General features: G+C 48.6%; 1 protein-coding gene across 3 annotated transcripts in view; it reads left to right on the top strand.

Annotated features, from left to right (window-relative positions):
* Window positions 1-18,668, top strand: part of pald1a (phosphatase domain containing paladin 1a) — a 174,798-nt gene extending 156,130 nt beyond the window's left edge. For all 3 annotated transcript variants that reach the window (XM_065022967.1, XM_065022966.1, XM_065022965.1), the window contains one exon: window positions 17,884-18,668. In XM_065022967.1, the coding sequence (XP_064879039.1) occupies window positions 17,884-18,033 (150 nt within the window). In that variant the 3' untranslated portion in view covers window positions 18,034-18,668. The remainder of the gene's footprint in view (window positions 1-17,883) is intronic.
* The last annotated feature ends 239 nt before the right edge of the window (window positions 18,669-18,907 follow it).

Below are 18,907 nucleotides of genomic sequence, written 5' to 3'. Positions count from 1 at the left end.
TTCTCATTTACAACTGTGACCTGGCCAAGGCAAAGCAACAAGTTCTCATTTACAACAAGTTCTCATTGACAACTGGCCAAGGCAAAGCAAGGCAAAGCAAGTTCTCATTTACAACTGACCTGGCCAAGGCAAAGCAACAAGTTCTCATTTACAACTGTGACCTGGCCAAGGCAAAGCAACAAGTTCTCATTTACAACTGTGACCTGGCCAAGGCAAAGCAACAAGTTCTCATTTACAACTGTGACCTGGCCAAGGCAAAGCAACAAGTTCTCATTTACAACTGTGACCTGGCCAAGGCAAAGCAACAAGTTCTCATTTACAACTGTGACCTGGCCAAGGCAAAGCCACAAGTTCTCATTTACAACTGCGACCTGGCCAAGGCAAAGCAACAAGTTCTCATTTACAACTGTGACCTGGCCAAGGCAAAGCAACAAGTTCTCATTTACAACTGTGACCTGGCCAAGGCAAAGCAAAGGAGTGCGACACAAACAACAACACAGAGTTACACATGGAATAGACAAGCGTACAGTCAATAACACAATAGAAAAGTCTATATACAGTGTGTGCAACTGAGGTAAGATTAGGGAGGTAAGGCAGTAAATAGGCCGTAGTGGGGAAGTAATTACATTTTAGCATTTAAACACTGGAGTGATCGATGTGCAGAAGATGATGAATGTTCAAGTAGAGATACTGGGGTGCAAAGACGCAAAAAAACGAAATAAATTATATTTAAAAAAAATATATATATTTTTTTATTTCACCTTTATTTAACCAGGTAGGCTAGTTGAGAACAAGTTCTCATTTGCAACTGCGACCTGGCCAAGATAAAGCAAAGCAGTGTGAACAGACAACGCAATTAACATGGGGATGGTTGGATGGGATGGGCTATGAACAGATGTAACTAGACTTGCCTAGTTAAATAAACAATATCAGGTTCCATTTAGGTTGAAGATGCCCATGAATCTACCATTACAACATGTTAGACTAAGATCTGTGATTTAGTCTTATTACTGTCCTTACCTTCACCATCCTCCTGTTATATACAATATGTTAGACGAAGATCTGTGATTTAGTCTTATTACTGTCCTTACCTTCACCATCCTCCTGTTATAAACAGTGGAGCAGCAATACCAACCCAAAAGGGGATCCAACTTTAAAACATCCTAATGTTAATATGACCGATGTTCTCCGCCCCTGTTCCTCCTGTCCCTGTTCCTCCTGTCCCTGTTCCTCCTGTCCCTGTTCCTCCTGTCCCTGTTCCTCCTGTTCCTCCTGTCCCTGTTCCTCCTGTCCCTGTTCCTCCTGTCCCTGAGCTGGAATAAACCGATTTCAACAGATCCTTCGTTACACTATAAAAAACATTGAATTCCAAAAATAGACCGGAACGATTGCTAATGAAAACAGTTGTTGAATACAGATATATGTGAGGTCGGGGGTTCGCTCAGTCGGTTTGGGGCTATATCCTTCCTGTTATGATTAGGTGGAAGATACACTTGAGTTAACAAAACATTAGGAACACCTTCCTGATATTGAGCTGAACCCCCTTTTGCTAACTTTTGAGTTTGGATCCCGCGATGCAGTTGGCATCAGTTGCTGGGACTACTACTACTCTGTCCAGGGAACCTACCGACCAAGGCCAGGTCTGAGGAGTTATTTGGCGTAGCAGCTAGCTATCAAGTTGGCAGGGTTTTCTTGAGGGCTTGAAAGCAGCTCGCGACAAGGTTAGCCATTGTGGCTGGGACCGCGGATTGTCCCGGGTTTGTGACTGTCTAGATCCCTGCTGTTTGTTTGTTGTTGTTTTCAATCTTCTCTGTGACCTGCCCTGTCTGGAACTGTGAGGAGTAACAGTGTAACCTACGTTGATGGCTACCATGACAAAATCCAAAGCCGGCAGGTGTACCATTGAGGACAGTGGTGTCTCTCTATCACAGGTAAAGCATCTTATAATTGAACAAAGAGTTCTACAAGCAATTGTTACCACGACAAGAAAATAGCTTCAAGTGTTTTGTCCAAATACTGGTGGATTCAACTAATAAAAGAGTGAACGACCTGACCAGAGACATCCAGGACCTGAAGAACTGTAGCAGGTGTCACGGCCGTGGCTGGAAGAAGACCAAGTTGCAGCGTTGTGAGCATATATTTCTGTTTATTAGGTAAATGTCGCCAACAAAACGACCGTGAAGCTTAACTTAGGCTATGATGCCTCTAACAAAGTCAACTACCCACAACGAAAGGAGGGAAAAAGGGCTACCTAAATATGGTTCCCAATCAGAGACAACGATAGACAGCTGTCCTTGATTGAGAACCTTACCCGGCCAAAACATAGAAACACAAAATCCTAGAAAACAAAACGTGGAATGCGCACCCCAAATCATACCCTGACCAAACCAAATAAAGACATAAAAAGGCTCTCTAAGGTCAGGGCGTGACAGCAGGTGGATGGCAAGATGACCGCAATCTAAGAAATTGAGAGAGGACATCAGTTCTGTCTGTGAATCCATGATAACAATGACAGAGAAATCAGACTCGAGGTACAGTCAAGGCAGAACAACATGGTTGTAGACGGAATTGCAGAATCTCCACATGAGACCTGGACAGAGTCTGAGGACAAAGTGAGGGAAATGATCTGAGAAATAGAAGATGGACCACAGGAGGATTGAGGTGGAGCGCGCCCACAGGACTGGAAAACCCACCACTGGCCCAAGTGACAGGCCCAGACCGATAGTGGTCAAGTTCCTGAGGTTCAAGGACAAGGTAGCTGATCTTGAAAGGGCCAAGAAACCGAGAGGAACGTACCGTGCATTTGGAAAGTTTTCAGACACCATGACTTTTTCCACATTTTGTTATGTTACAGCCTTATTCTAAAATGGATTTTTTCCATCAATCTACACAATACTGCATAATGACAAAGCGAAAACAGGTTTTTAGATTTTTATAAAATGTATTTAAAAAAAATCAAAAACAGATACCTTATTTACATATCTATTCAGACCCTTTGCTATGAGACTGTAAATTGAGCTCAGTTTCATCCTGTTTCCATTGATCATCCTTCAGATGTTTCTACAACTTGATTGGAGTCCACCTGTGGTAAATGATATTGATTGGACATGATTTGGAAAGGCACACACCTGTTTATATTTGACAGTGCATGTCAGAGCAAAAACCAAGCCATGAGGTATAAGGAATTGTCCGTAGAGCTCAGAGACGGTGTCGATTGTGTCGAGGCACAGATCTGGGGAAGGGTACCAAAAAGTGTCTTCAGCATTGAAGGACCCCAAGAAGTGGCCTCCTCCATCATTCTTAAATGGAAGAAGTTGAAACCAGCAAGAGCTGGCCGCCCAGCCAGACTGAGGCTAGGGTTCACCTTCCAACAGGACAAGGACCATAAGCACACAGCCAAGACAACGCAGGAATGGCTTCTGGACAAGTCTCTGAATGTCCTTGAGTGGCCCAGCCAGAGCCCGGACTTGAACCCGATCAAAGCTTGATGAGGAAAAAAACAAACAATTGAATACATTTTAGAATAAGGCTTCACTATATATATGTTTATATATATATATATATATAACCAGTACAAGTTACCTTCAGACAATCCTGTGACAACCATCATGTTCATGGGTCTCATCTTTCCACCGTTCGGTCCCACAGAAGACAGATTTTCAGGATGTCTAATTATCTGACAAACTGCTGTAGCTCGTAAGAGTACGTGGTGCAGACACAGATCCTCTCCACGTCACCTAGTAGGAGCGGCCTGCTAGATAGGATGCAGTCTAGGAGTGTGTGCAGAGCCTGAAACACCCCGAGAAGGTGGAGAGAAGGGAAAAAATGGTGTCCACTCACTACTGTAAGTCGCTCTGAATAAGAGCATCTGCTAAATTATGTAAAAAATAATAATAATACCCGAAAATTGGTCAGAGTGTTTTGTGAAGAAAAGGATGAATGGATGCCTGTCTAGTGTTTTGCATTAGAGGGGTTGAGTGTTGATTTCTTGAGGAGGGGAGCGACCCAGGCCATTCTGAAGTGAGGGGACACAGCCAGTGGTCAGGGAGGAGTTGATGAGAGAAGTGAGGAATGGGTGAAGGTCACCAGAGTTGGTCTGGAGAAGGGAGGAGGGGATGGGGTTGAGCGGGCAGGTTGTCTGGCGGCCAACCTCACTAGTCGCAGGATTTAATTTGAAGAGAGAGGGGAGAAAGAGGTCAAGGCGTAGGGTAGTTCTGTATGAGTGGGACCAGTGGACTCAATAGGCTGAGTGAATGAGGAGCGGATGTTGTAAACCTTCTTTTCAAAGTGGTTGACAAAGTCATCCGCAGAGAGGGGGGGTGGAAGATTACGGAGGGAGGAGAAGGTGGAAAGAGTTTCCTAGGGTTAGAGGCAGAAGCTTCAAATGTAGAGTGACATAATGTGGCTTTAGCAGTGGATACACAGGAAGAGAAGGTAGAGAGGAGGGAGTGAAAGGATAATAGGTATATTAGAAGTTTAGTTTTCCTCCATTTTCGTCAACTGCCTGCAGTCCTGTTCTGTAAAGCTCGCAATGAGTCACTCAGCCACGGAGCAGGAGGGGAGCAACTCGGGCCATTCTGAAGTGAGGGGACACCGCCAGTGGTCAGGGAGGAGTTGTTGAGGGAAGTGAGGGGACACCGCCAGTGGTCAGGGAGGAGTTGTTGATGGAAGTGAGGGGACACCGCCAGTGGTCAGGGAGGAGTTGTTGATGGAAGTGAGGGGACACCGCCAGTGGTCAGGGAGGAGTTGTGAGGGACACCGCCAGTGGTGATGGAAGTGAGTGGGGACACCGCCAGTGGTCAGGGAGGAGTTGTTGAGGGAAGTGAGGGGACACCGCCAGTGGTCAGGGAGGAGTTGTTGATGGAAGTGAGGGTCACCGCCAGTGGTCAGGGAGGAGTTGTTGAGGGAAGTGAGGGGACACCGCCAGTGGTCAGGGAGGAGCTGTTGATGGAAGTGAGGGGACACCGCCAGTGGTCAGGGAGGAGTTGTTGAGGGAAGTGAGGGGACACCGCCAGTGGTCAGGGAGGAGTTGTTGATGGAAGTGAGGGGACACCGCCAGTGGTCAGGGAGGAGTTGTTGAGGGAAGTGAGGGGACACCGCCAGTGGTCAGGGAGGAGCTGTTGATGGAAGTGAGGGGACACCGCCAGTGGTCAGGGAGGAGTTGTTGAGGGAAGTGAGGGGACACCGCCAGTGGTCAGGGAGGAGTTGTTGAGGGAAGTGAGGGGAAAGATTGGGAAAGATTGTCTCTTCTGTGAGAACAGAAGAGACAAGGAGGGGAAAGATTAGTAGACAAACAGCCTCTAGGGACTGGGAAAGAGTGAGAACAGAAGAGACAAGAGGGGAAAGATTAGTAGACAAACAGCCTCTAGGGACTGGGAAAGAGTGAGAACAGAAGAGACAAGGAGGGGAAAGATTAGTAGACAAACATCCTCTAGGGACTGGGAAAGAGTGAGAACAGAAGAGACAAGAGGGGAAAGATTAGTAGACAAACATCCTCTAGGGACTGGGAAAGAGTGAGAACAGAAGAGACAAGAGGGGAAAGATTAGTAGACAAACAGCCTCTAGGGACTGGGAAATAGTGAGAACAGAAGAGACAAGAGGGGAAAGATTAGTAGACAAACATCCTCTAGGGACTGGGAAAGAGTGAGAACAGAAGAGACAAGAGGGGAAAGATTAGTAGACAAACAGCCTCTAGGGACTGGGAAAGAGTGAGAACAGAAGAGACAAGAGGGGAAAGATTAGTAGACAAACAGCCTCTAGGGACTGGGAAAGAGTGAGAACAGAAGAGACAAAGAGGGGAAAGATTAGTAGACAAACATCCTCTAGGGACTGGGAAAGAGTGAGAACAGAAGAGACAAGAGGGGAAAGATTAGTAGACAAACAGCCTCTAGGGACTGGGAAAGAGTGAGAACAGAAGAGACAAGGAGGGGAAAGATTAGTAGACAAACAGCCTCTAGGGACTGGGAAAGAGTGAGAACAGAAGAGACAAGGAGGGGAAAGATTAGTAGACAAACAGCCTCTAGGGACTGGGAAAGAGTGAGAACAGAAGAGACAAGAGGGGAAAGATTAGTAGACAAACAGCCTCTAGGGACTGGGAAAGAGTGAGAACAGAAGAGACAAGGAGGGGAAAGATTAGTAGACAAACAGCCTCTAGGGACTGGGAAAGAGTGAGAACAGAAGAGACAAAGAGGGGAAAGAAATGAATCTAAGGCGGACGTTAGGAGGTTGAACCGCCCAGTACGAAGAACGGTGAGCCATCGTCAAGAAATGAAATTATCAAGGTGTCAAGCTCATTGAGGAACTCTCTAAGGGCACCTGGTGGGTGATAGATGACAATGTTAAGCTTGAGTGGGCAAGAGACAGTGACAGCATGGAACTCAAATGAGGAGATGGACAGGTGAGGAGGGAGAGAAGAGAAAATCTCCAGTTAGGTTAAATGAGTCGCCCTGTTCCACAACCGCCACGACCAGATGTTCTCAGACTATGAGAGAAAAGGTAGTCAGATGAAGAGAGAGCAGCTGGAGTAGCAGTGTTCTCTGGGGTGAGCCATGTCTCCGTCAGGGCCAAAAAGTCTAGGGACTGAAGGGCAGCATAGGCTGAGATGAACTCTCTGTTCTTGACCGCAGATGGGCAGTTCAAACCGCTGCCGGAGGCCAGGAATAACTCATGGGTTGTGCGAGCACGGTTCACTAAATTAGAAGGATTGCAGCCAAGGGGTGGGGAGCGTCTGTAAAGCCTACAGGGAGAGGAGCGAACTGGGATAGAAAACACACACATGGTTGCCAAAGCTACAAAAGAGCAAAATGAGATAATCTGTAAATAACTAGTTAAGATACTGAAGTGAGAGAGTGGAGACGTCCTCTCTTTCCTTCCTCGAATAGGCGTCATTATCGAGCAACGAATCCACATTATCTAGTAACAAACACACATTATCTAAATCCATTATCTAGCAGCAAACTACATTATTTAGCAACAAACCCCATTAACGAATAACACACCCACATTATCTAGCAACATACCCCATTAATTAGTAACAAACCCACATTATCTAGTAACAAACACACATGATCTAAATCCATTATCTAGCAGCAAACTACATTATTTAGCAACAAACACACATTATCTAGCAACAAACCCCATTAACTAGTAACAAACCACATTATCTAGAGAGCATTAGGAAATGAGCACACAGACGGACACTACTATCTACCAGAGAGCATTAGGAAATGAGCACACAGACGGACACTACTATCTACTAGAGAGCAGGAGGAAATGAGCACACAGACGGACACTACTATCTACTAGAGAGCAGGAGGAAATGAGCACACAGACGGACACTACTATCTACTAGAGAGCAGGAGGAAATGAGCACACAGACGGACACTACTATCTACCAGAGAGCAGGAGGAGATGAGCACACAGACGGACACTACTATCTACCAGAGAGCAGGAGGAGATGAGCACACAGACGGACACTACTATCTACTAGAGAGCAGGAGGAGATGAGCACACAGACGGACACTACTATCTACTAGAGAGCAGGAGGAAATGAGCACACAGACGGACACTACTATCTACCCAACAATGCAGATAAAACAATATACAAATGATCACACAAGGAATAAATCCACAATGAGTAACGATGACATGGCTATATACACAGGGTACCAATACCAAGTCAATGTGCAAGGGCACGAGGTAATGGTACGAGGTAATTTACCCCTACCTATATGTACATATATGTAGGGGGTAAAGTGACTCGGCATCCGGATAGATAATCGACAGTAGCAGCATCGTATGTGATGAGGCAAAATGTGATCAATGCAGATAGTCTGGTAGCTATTTGGTTAGCTATTTAGCAGTCTTGTGGCTTGGGGATAGAAGATGTTCAGGGTCCTGTTGGTTCCAGACTTGGTGCATCTGTACCGCTTGCTGTGCGGTATCAGAGAGAATAGTCAATGACCTGGGTGGCTGGAGTCTTTGACAATGTTTAGGGCCTTTCCTCTGACACCGCCTGGTATAGAGGTCCTGGATGGCAGGGAGCTCGGCCCCAGTGATGTACTGGGCCTTCCTCTGACACCGCCTGGTATAGAGGTCCTGGATGGCAGGGAGCTCGGCCCCAGTGATGTACTGGTCCTTCCTCTGACACCGCCTGGTATAGAGGTCCTGGATGGCAGGGAGCTCGGCCCCAGTGATGTACTGGTCCTTCCTCTGACACCGCCTGGTATAGAGGTCCTGGATGGCAGGGAGCTCGGCCCCAGTGATGTATTGGGCCTTTCCTCTGACACCGCCTGGTATAGAGGTCCTGGATGGTGTGGATCTCGGCCCCAGTGATGTACTGGGCTGTACGCACTTCCCTCTGTAGAACCTTGCGGTCGGATGCCAAGCAGTTGCCATACCAACTGCTGATGCAGCTAGTCATCCTCCTTCGGGGAAAGCAATATTGCAACGCTAACACAGCCTTCACGACTGTGTTGGTGTGGACCATGTTAATTCCTTAGTGATGTAGACACCGATGAACTTAAAGCTCGCAACCCGCTCCTCTACAGCCCCTTCGATGTGGATGGGGCATGCTCGGCCATCTGTTTGCTGTAGCCCACGAATCAGCTCTTTTGACTTGCAGACGTTGAAGGAAAGGTTGTTTTCCTGGTAGCACACTGTCTAATCTCTGACCTCCTCCCTATAGGCTGTCTCATCGTCATTGGCGATCAGGCCTGCCACACTTGTGTCGTCAGCAAACTTAATGTTGGAGTTCGAGTCGTGCGCGGCAACACAGTCGTGGGTGAACAGCTAGTACAGGAGGGGACTAAGCACGCACCCCTGAGGGGCCCTCGTGTTGAGGGTCAGTGTGGCGGACCACCTGGGGGGCGGCCCGACAGGAAGTCAAGGATCCAGTTGCAGAGGGAGGTGTTCAGTCCCAGGGTCCTGAGCTTAGTGATGAGCTTTGAGGGCACTATGGTGTTGAACGCTGAGCTTGTAGTCAATGAACAGCGTTCTCACATAGGTGTTTCTCTTATCCAGTTGAGAGAGAGCAGTTTGAAGTGCAGTAGAGATTGCATCATCTGTTGGGGCGGTATGCAAATTGGAGTGGGTCCAGGGTGTCTGGGATGATAGAGTTGATGAGTTGACCAGCCTTTCAAAGCATTTCATGGCTACAGATGTAAGTGCTATGGGTCGATAGTCATTTAGACAGGTTACCTTGGCGTTCTTGGACACAGGGGCTATGGTGGTCTTCTTGAAACATGTAGGTATTACAGACTGGATCAGGGAGAGGTTGAGGTCAGGGAGAGGCCAGCTGGTTAGTATATACTCTGAGTACGCATCCTGGTAATCTGTCTGGCTTCGCCGTCTGGAACAGCTGGTGCACTTATGCATGCTTCAGTGTTGCTTGCCTCGAAGCAAACATAGAAGGCATTTAGCTCGTCTGGTAGGCTCGCATCACTGGGGCTTCCCTTTGTAATCCGTGATAGTTTGCAAGCCCTGCCACATCCGACGAGCGTCAGAGACGGTGTTCCATCTTAGTCCTGTGTTGATGCTTTGCGTGTGTGTGTGTGTGTGTGTGTGTGTGTGTGCGTTGATGTAGGTTGAAGTGGTACCAAGATTTGAAAAAGCTACCAGGGTGCACCATCCACATACTTATCATTAACTAGGCCTCATTGCCTCTGTATGTACCCGTAGGTTCGTTGCATCAGAGTAAAATTATCAGAGGAAATTTGAAATGCCTGTTTTGCGGACGAGACGTGAGGTGGTTCATTGTACAATGAACAGGTTTGTGTATGGCGGATGCCACAGATGCCTCCCGGAGGGGCAGCCAATCAGTCAGCCCAGCTATTTTGATGTGTGCTACAGAGGCCTCCCTGTTCACCGTACCCGCCTGGTATGTGGGGCCTTTCACATGGTCGACTGTGGGACAAGACCCTAACTCACAGACACACACACACACACCTACTCACCTCACTACCCCTGTACTAGCATTGGCGCCAGGCTCCTAATGACTATTGGCCTGTGGAATCTTCTCAGTAGGAGATGAAAGACCAAGTCTGCCAGCTCTGTTCACTATCACAACTACACACTGGACAGTCAGTCACCGAACAGACACAACACACAGGCAGGCACACTTCAGCCAGGGCCCAGAGGGCAAACCATTTCATAAGAAGAGAAAGGGAAAGACTACTTCCTGTCTGTGATGGCTTCGTTTTTTTGACTCCAGAGAGAGAGCGGGAGAAAGAGGTGAAATACTTTATTCACCGGCGATGCTCACCTTTGGCCTGAGTCAGCCGAGGCCCACACCCTCCCCAACACCCATCAGCCGAGGCCCACACCCTCCCCAACACCCATCAGCCGAGGCCCACACCCTCCCCAACACCCATCAGCCGAGGCCCACACCCTCCCCAACACCCATCAGCCGAGACCCACACGCTCCCCAACACCCATCAGCCGAGACCCACACGCTCCCCAACACCCATCAGCCGAGGCCCACACCCTCCCCAACACCCATCAGCCGAGGCCCACACCCTCCCCAACACCCATCATCCGAGACCCACACCCTCCCCAACATCCATCAGCCGAGGCCCACACCCTCCCCAACACCCATCAGCCGAGGCCCACACCCTCCCCAACACCCATCAGCCGAGGCCCTCACGCTCCCCAACACCCATCAGCCGAGGCCCTCACGCTCCCCAACACCCATCAGCCGAGGCCCACACGCTCCCCAACACCCATCAGCCGAGGCCCACACGCTCCCCAACACCCATCAGCCGAGGCCCACACCCAACCCCAACACCCATCAGCCGAGGAGGCCCACGCTCCCCACACCCATCCCGAGGCCCACACGCTCCCCAACACCCATCAGCCGAGGCCCACACCTCCCCAACACCCATCAGCCGAGGCCCACACGCTCCCCAACACCCATCAGCCGAGGCCCACACGCTCCCCAACACCCATCAGCCGAGGCCCACACGCCTCCCCAACACCCATCAGCCGAGGCCCACACCTCCCCAACACCCATCAGCCGAGGCCCACACCCTCCCCAACACCCATCAGCCGAGGCCCACACGCTCCCCAACACCCATCAGCCGAGGCCCACACGCTCCCCAACACCCATCAGCCGAGGCCCACACGCTCCCCAACACCCATCAGCCGAGGCCCACACGCTCCCCAACACCCATCAGCCGAGGCCCACACGCTCCCCAACACCCATCAGCCGAGGCCCACACCCTCCCCAACACCCATCAGCCGAGGCCCACACCCTCCCCAACATCCATCAGCCGAGGCCCACACCTCCCCAACACCCATCAGCCGAGGCCCACACGCTCCCCAACACCCATCAGCCGAGGCCCACACGCTCCCCAACACCCATCAGCCGAGGCCCACACGCTCCCCAACACCCAGACACACAGAGGTCTCCAGTAAGGGCTAAGTCTCCAAGCAACCTTTTAACAGAATGGACCTGGAGCCATACTGATGGAGTCATACTGATGGACCTGGAGCCATACTGATGGAGTCATACTGATGGACCTGAAGCCATACTGATGGAGTCATACTGATGGACCTGGAGCCATACATGGACCTGGAGTCATATGGAGTCATACTGATGGACCTGGAGTCATACTGATGGAGTCATACTGATGAGACCATACTGATGGACCTGGAGCCATACTGATGGAGTCATACTGATGGACCTGGAGTCATCTGATGGACCTGAAGCCATACTGGAGTCATACTGGACCTGGAGCCCTGATGGAGTCATACTGATGGACCTGGAGTCATACTGATGGAGTCATACTGATGGACCTGGAGTCATACTGATGAAGTCATACTGATGGACCTGGAGCCATACTGATGGAGTCATACTGATGGACCTGGAGCCATACTGATGGACCTGAAGCCATACTGATGGAGTCATACTGATGGACCTGGAGCCATACTGATGGAGTCATACTGATGGATGGACATACTGATGGAGTCATACTGATGGACCATACTGATGGAGTCATACTGATGGACCTGGACCTGGAGTCATACTGATGGACCTGGAGCCATACTGATGGAGTCATACTGATGGACCTGGAGCCATACTGATGGAGTCATACTGATGGACCTGCCATACTGAGCCTGATGGACCTGGAGCCATACTGATGAGTCATACTGATGGTCATACTGACTGATGGACCTGGAGCCATGGACTGTCATACTGATGGACCTGGAGCCATACTGATGGACCTGGAGCCATACTGATGGAGTCATACTGATGGACCTGGAGCCATACTGATGGAGTCATACTGATGGACCTGGAGCCATACTGATGGAGTCATACTGATGGACCTGGAGCCATACTGATGGAGTCATACTGATGGACCTGGAGCCATACTGATGGAGTCATACTGATGGACCTGGAGACATACTGGTGGACCTGGAGTCATACTGATGGACCTGGAGCCATACTGATGGAGTCATACTGATGGACCTGGAGACATACTGGTGGACCTGGAGTCATACTGATGGACCTGGAGCCATACTGATTGAGTCATACTGATGGACCTGGAGTCATACTGATGGAGTCATACTGATGGACCTGGAGTCATACTGATGGAGTCATACTGATGGACCTGGAGCCATACTGATGGAGTCATACTGATGGACCTGGAGTCATACTGATGGAGTCATACTGATGGACCTGGAGCCATACTGATGGAGTCATACTGATGGACCTGGAGACATACTGATGGACCTGGAGTCATACTGATGGACCTGGAGCCATACTGATGGAGTCATACTGATGGACCTGGAGCCATACTGATGGAGTCATACTGATGGACCTGGAGCCATACTGATGGAGTCATACTGATGGACCTGGAGCCATACTGATGGAGTCATACTGATGGAGTCATACTGATGGACCTGGAGCCATACTGATGGAGTCATACTGATGGACCTGGAGCCATACTGATGGAGTCATACTGATGGACCTGGAGCCATACTGATGGAGTCATACTGATGGAGTCATACTGATGGACCTGAAGCCATACTGATGGAGTCATACTGATGGACCTGTCATACTGGAGTCATACTGATGGACCTGGATGGCCATACTGATGGGAGTCATACTGATGGACCTGGAGCCATACTGATGGACATACTGGATGGACCTGCCATACTGATGGAGTCATACTGATGGAGTCATACTGATGGACCTGGAGTCATACTGATGGACCTGGAGACATACTGATGGACTTGGAGTCATACTGATGGAGTCATACTGATGGACCTGGAGCCATACTGATGGAGTCATACTGATGGACCTGCAGTCATACTGATGGACCTGGAGCCATACTGATGGAGTCATACTGATGGACCTGGAGTCATACTGATGGAGTCATACTGATGGACCTGGAGCCATACTGATGAAGTCATACTGATGGACCTGGAGCCATACTGATGGACCAGGAGTCATACTGATGGCCCTGGAGTCATACTGATGGCCCTGGAGCCATACTGATGGACATGGAGCCATACTGATGGACCTGAGCCATACTGATGGACCAGGAGCCATACTGATGGACCTGGAGTCATACTGATGGACCTGCTGGACCCATTCTTTAGTGGAATTATTTTCATGTTAAATCTATGGATTCTTGGCCAGTTGGGAATCAAACCTGCTGTAAGGTCAGTTTGGCTGGACCCATTCTGTAGTGTTTCCAGTTAGCTATGGGTCATTAGGGCTGATTTGTTTACTGCAGATGTATGTACTGACTTTGATTAGTGCATTCATCTTAAAGGTGAGAGAACCACCTAACTGTAAGTCACTCTGGGTACGAGCGTGTGCTAAATGACCATGTACTTGTCTCTGTGTTTCCTGGATAGTGAGCAGCACCGTGCTGCACCATTGATGGAAACTGCACATCTTGTTTTGTTCTGTATGAATCAGCTTAGAATGGATAAGGTCTCGTGGATTCTTGCTGAGTGGCTGAAAATCTTTCTCCAACAGTGACATAGTAGACGGTTGAAAATGCTTTCAGTGCTACATAATCTGGATCCTATTGGAGCGTTCTATATAGCGTGGTCAGAGACAAGGCCACCGCGTTACACCACAAGGTCTGCTCTCTTTGCTGGCTCTACAATGCTGGCTTTCTAAGCTATAATCAATGGTTGAAGAGTAATAAGGGATATTGCCAAACAATGATTATCTCAACCATTGTTCCCCAAATATGTCCTTCAGCATGTTTTACATACCCAACAACTCTCCAGCAGAGACTGGAAATGGCTGGGTTCCTAATGGCATCTATAGGGCTCATAGTCTGGGACGCCCAACCCCAGGCAACAGGGACATGGGTCTGCTTTCAACGATGGACTCTTTTGGCTTAGAGGAACCATGCCCACATCTCTACTCTATCCACTTAAATAACATACTAAATAGTAACTAGCAAGATGGAGATCAGTGTTTTTTCTTTTCTTTCAGGAGTGCATTTTGTGATTGGCTACTGGCAAATTTGCATCAACTACCTCCACTAAAACCGCTGCAAAGGCTTTGCCTGAAAACGTTGGTTTTGAATCGCGACGTTGTGGCTTGTGATTTGTTAGGAGAGTTGCCTGTCTGAAGAGGACCCACCCCAGAAGTTGCCAAACGAGTCTGTCATTGAAACCCAGACTCTAGTCACTGTTGCCGGGTTGGGTTTTGCAGACTAACGGGGCTCTGGTCAAAAGTAGTGTGCACTATATAGGGAATAAGGAATATAGGGCTCTGGTCAAAAGTAGTGCACTATATAGGGAATAAGGTATATAGGGCTCTGGTCAAAAGTAGTGCACTATATAGGGAATAAGGAATATAGGGCTCTGGTCAAAAGTAGTGCACTATATAGGGAATAAGAAATATAGGGCTCTGGTCAGAAGTACTACACCATAAAGGGAATAGGGTACCACTGTTTGGGACGCAGACAATGTCTTCAGCAGTTTCTCCATAGACTCATATGGCCTCCAGAACCATTGTTTACCATTTGTCATTCCCGGTGCATCTTTAAAGCAAACATTGGAATGTAAATACTCCATATCTTCTAGTAAACAGCACTTCTGATTCCACGCAGGCTAAATGTATGTAAATGTTAAAAGCATTTCCACTTCATCTGATTCAGAGGTTACCAGTGGTGCAAGATCCTTAAGTAAAAAGTACTTTTTTTGGATACTTTGCTATTTATATTTTTCACAACTTTTACTTCAGTTACATTCCTAAAGAAAAGTATGTTATTTTTACTCCATACATTTTCCCTGACACCCACAAGTACTTGTTACATTGTGAGTGTTTAGCAGGACAGACAGTAAAATGGTCTAAGTCACACACTTATCAAGAGAACATCCCTGGTCATCCCAACCCTTTTACTTCAGTCATTTTCTATTAAGGTATCTTTACTTTTACTCAAGTATGACAATTGGGTACTTTTTCCACCACTGCTTTGGCCGTCTGAGGAGATTACATTTAATTTATCAGAAGTATATTTGTGGTGAAAAAAAAATGTAGGTCAACTATATAGTGAGTAAGTGACCAACTTGAAAGAGCTACCTGATCTAAACAGAACTGTGTCTGAAATGGCACCCTATTCCCTAGATGGTGCACTACTTTTTTTCACGCAGAGAGAGAGACCAGGTGTCGCAGAGGAGAGAGACCAGGTGTCGCACAGACAGAGACCAGGTGTCGCAGAGAGAGAGAGACCAGGTGTCACTCAGAGAGACCAGGTGTCGCACAGAGAGAGTGAGAGACCAGGTGTCGCACAGAGAGAGATACCAGGTGTCGCAGAGAAGAGAGACCAGGTGACGCACATAGAGAGAGAGACCAGGTGTCGCCCAGAGAGTGAGAGACCAGGTGTCGCACAGAGAGAGATACCAGGTGTCGCAGAGAAGAGAGACCAGGTGTCGCACAGAGATAGACACCGGGTGTCACGCAGAGAGAGAGAGACCAGGTGTCGCGCAGAGAGAGAGACCAGGTGTCACGCAGAGCGAGAGACCAGGTGTCACGCAGAGAGAGATACCAGGTGTCGCAGAGAAGAGAGACCAGGTGTCACAGAGAGACCAGGTGTCACACAGAGATAGACACCAGGTGTCACGCAGAGAGAGAGAGACCAGGTGTCGCACAGAGAGAGAGAGACCAGGTGTCGCGCAGAGAGAGTGAGAGACCAGGTGTCGCGCAGAGAGAGAGACCAGGTGTCGCGCAGAGAGACCAGGTGTCACTCAGAGAGACCAGGTGCGCAGAGAGAGATACCAGGTGTCGCAGAGAAGAGAGACCAGGTGACGCACATAGAGAGAGAGATCAGGTGTCGCACAGAGAGAGTGAGAGACCAGGTGTCGCACAGAGAGAGTGACCAGGTGTCGCACAGAGAGAGTAGATAGGTGTCGCACAGAGAGAGAGACCAGGTGTCGCACAGAGAGAGAGACCAGGTGTCGCACAGAGAGAGAGACCAGGTGTCGCAGAGAAGAGAGACCAGGTGTCGCAGAGAAGAGAGACCAGGTGTCGCACAGAGATAGACACCAGGTGTCGCACAGAGAGAGAGACCAGGTGTCGCACAGAAGAGAGACCATGTGTCACAGAGAGACCAGGTGTCGCAGAGAGAGAGAGACCAGGTGTCACACATAGAGAGAGACCAGGTGTCGCGCAGAGAGTGAGAGCGAGAGACCAGGTGTCGCGCAGAGAGTGAGAGACCAGGTGTCGCATAGAGAGTGAGAGACCAGGTGTCGCACAGAGAGTGAGAGACCAGGTGTCGCACAGAGAGAGAGACCAGGTGTCGCACAGAGAGAGACCAGGTGTCGCACAGAGAGTGACCAGGTGTCGCACAGAGAGAGACCAGGTGTCGCACAGAGAGAGAGACCAGGTGTCGCACAGAGAGAGATACCAGGTGTCGCAGAGAAGAGCGACCAGGTGTCGCGCAGAGAGAATGAGAGACCAGGTGTCCCGCAGAGGGAGAGAGACCAGGTGTCGCGCAGAGAGAGAGGCCAGGTGCGCGCAGAGAGAGAGACCAGGTGTCGCACAGAGAGAGAGCGAGACCAGGTTTCGCACAGAGCGAGAGCGAGACCAGGTTTCGCACAGAGCGAGAGCGAGACCAGGTGTTGCACAGAGAGAGAGAGACCAGGTGTCTCAGAGGAGAGAGAGAGACCAGGTGTCGCAGAGGAGAGTTGGGTCAAATATCTATTGTTTTCTTTAAATATAAAACAAACATGTTCATTGAATTAGTTGTAAGTAGAATAGAAAACAACTGTGTTGGTTCAGGAGGAGCCAGAAGAAGGAGGAATAATGATATACTGTCCACTATCACCAGGAAACAGGGTCATTTGGGTTCAGCTGGACCCTGTGTGTCTCCTGTGGTTATGTAGGGTGTTAACAGGACATTGTAAGTAGAGTTAAATGCAACTGTTTTGGTCAGAGATCACTCACAAATAAAGTGCATTGATGTTTCAGCCCTGGTTGTTTCCTGTGTGTGTCTCCTGCTGTGGTTGTGTGGGTGACCTCAACCGGCTGTCTTCTAACCAATAGCTGTCTCTCCTGTTCTTCCTGCTGTGGTTCTCCCAGGTGGCTGCTCTGCTGTGGTCTTTACTCATTGTGTTTCTCCTGTTTATCCTGCTGTGGTCTTTACACATTGTGTTTGTCCTGCTGTGGTCTTTACACATTGTGTTTATCCTGTTTCTCCTGCTGTGGTCTTTACACATTGTGTTTCTCCTGTTTGTCCTGCTGTGGTCTTTACACATTGTGTTTATCCTGTTTGTCCTGCTGTGGTCTTTACACATTGTGTTTGTCCTGCTGTGGTCTTTACACATTGTGTTTGTCCTGCTGTGGTCTTTACACATTGTGTTTGTCCTGCTGTGGTCTTTACACATTGTTTGTCTCCTGTGTTTGTCCTGTAGGTGGCAGCCAGGGCCGGGGTGTACGACCTTCTCAACCAGCTGGGTTTCTCCGAGTTTGAGAACCTTCGGGACACGCCACTTGCCAGGCTCCGCTGCCGGTGGCAACGACAGAACATCCAATCACGTCCCTTCAGGGGGGCGTTGATCTGAGCTGAGGAGCGATCACTGTGAACCACCAGACTATGGCTGCTTCTGAAGTGCTACTCTATTCCCTGTATAGTTCACTACTTTTCACCAGGGCCCTCTGCACTCTAAAGGGACTAGGGTGCCATTTTATACAACCTATGTCCTCCTGTGCTTTTTTTAATTTTATTTTTATATATATATACCTTTAAAATGTAATAATGCTTTGTATTTTTACCCTCGTATCACTCTGATACTGTATTATTATAATACTGCCTTTTTTCAAACCCACTACCAATGTTATTTAGTATTTGAATGGATGTTAGGATATTGGATGTGTCCCAAATTTCACCCCATTCCAAACAGTAGTGCACTACTCTTGACCTGGGTCCATTGTGCTCTGGTCAAAAGTAGTGCAGTAAGTAGTTGTCCCCCCCACACGGTGTCCTCTTCTCTCCCGTCTCCTGCCGTCTTCTGTTCTCTGTTGTTATCAACTGCATTTTTAGCTGTTTTGCCAACAAACTATTATGAGTATATTTAGAAAAACTAAGCGAACGTTCGTACTTCAAGTCAGCCTCTCCAAGAACGGATACGTTTTTAAAAATGTTTTATATGTAGATATTGTTCAGTAAATAAATGCAGTTTGTTTTCAGAAAAAGTCAGTTCTGAGGGCTTCTGGGAAGGATGTGTCCTTTAGGAGGAAAGCTATGGCCTGAGGGGACAGTCTGTATGTACTGTCACGCCAACTCCTTGGCACTCGTTGTTATGCCAAACATGTTTTTCTTGACAACAACAGCAGTGGAGTTAGCAAGAGCACAAACAGATCTGGGATCAGGAATGTTTATACCCCAAAACAACAAACTGTTTATCATTAAGCACATTAATGCTTTGTAATGGTTAT

The sequence above is a fragment of the Oncorhynchus nerka genome, linkage group LG10 (genome assembly GCF_034236695.1).
Source record: "Oncorhynchus nerka isolate Pitt River linkage group LG10, Oner_Uvic_2.0, whole genome shotgun sequence".
NCBI lineage: Eukaryota > Metazoa > Chordata > Actinopteri > Salmoniformes > Salmonidae > Oncorhynchus > Oncorhynchus nerka.
Note: the sequence above shows the minus strand (reverse complement) of the source record. Positions and strands in the feature narration are given on the sequence as shown.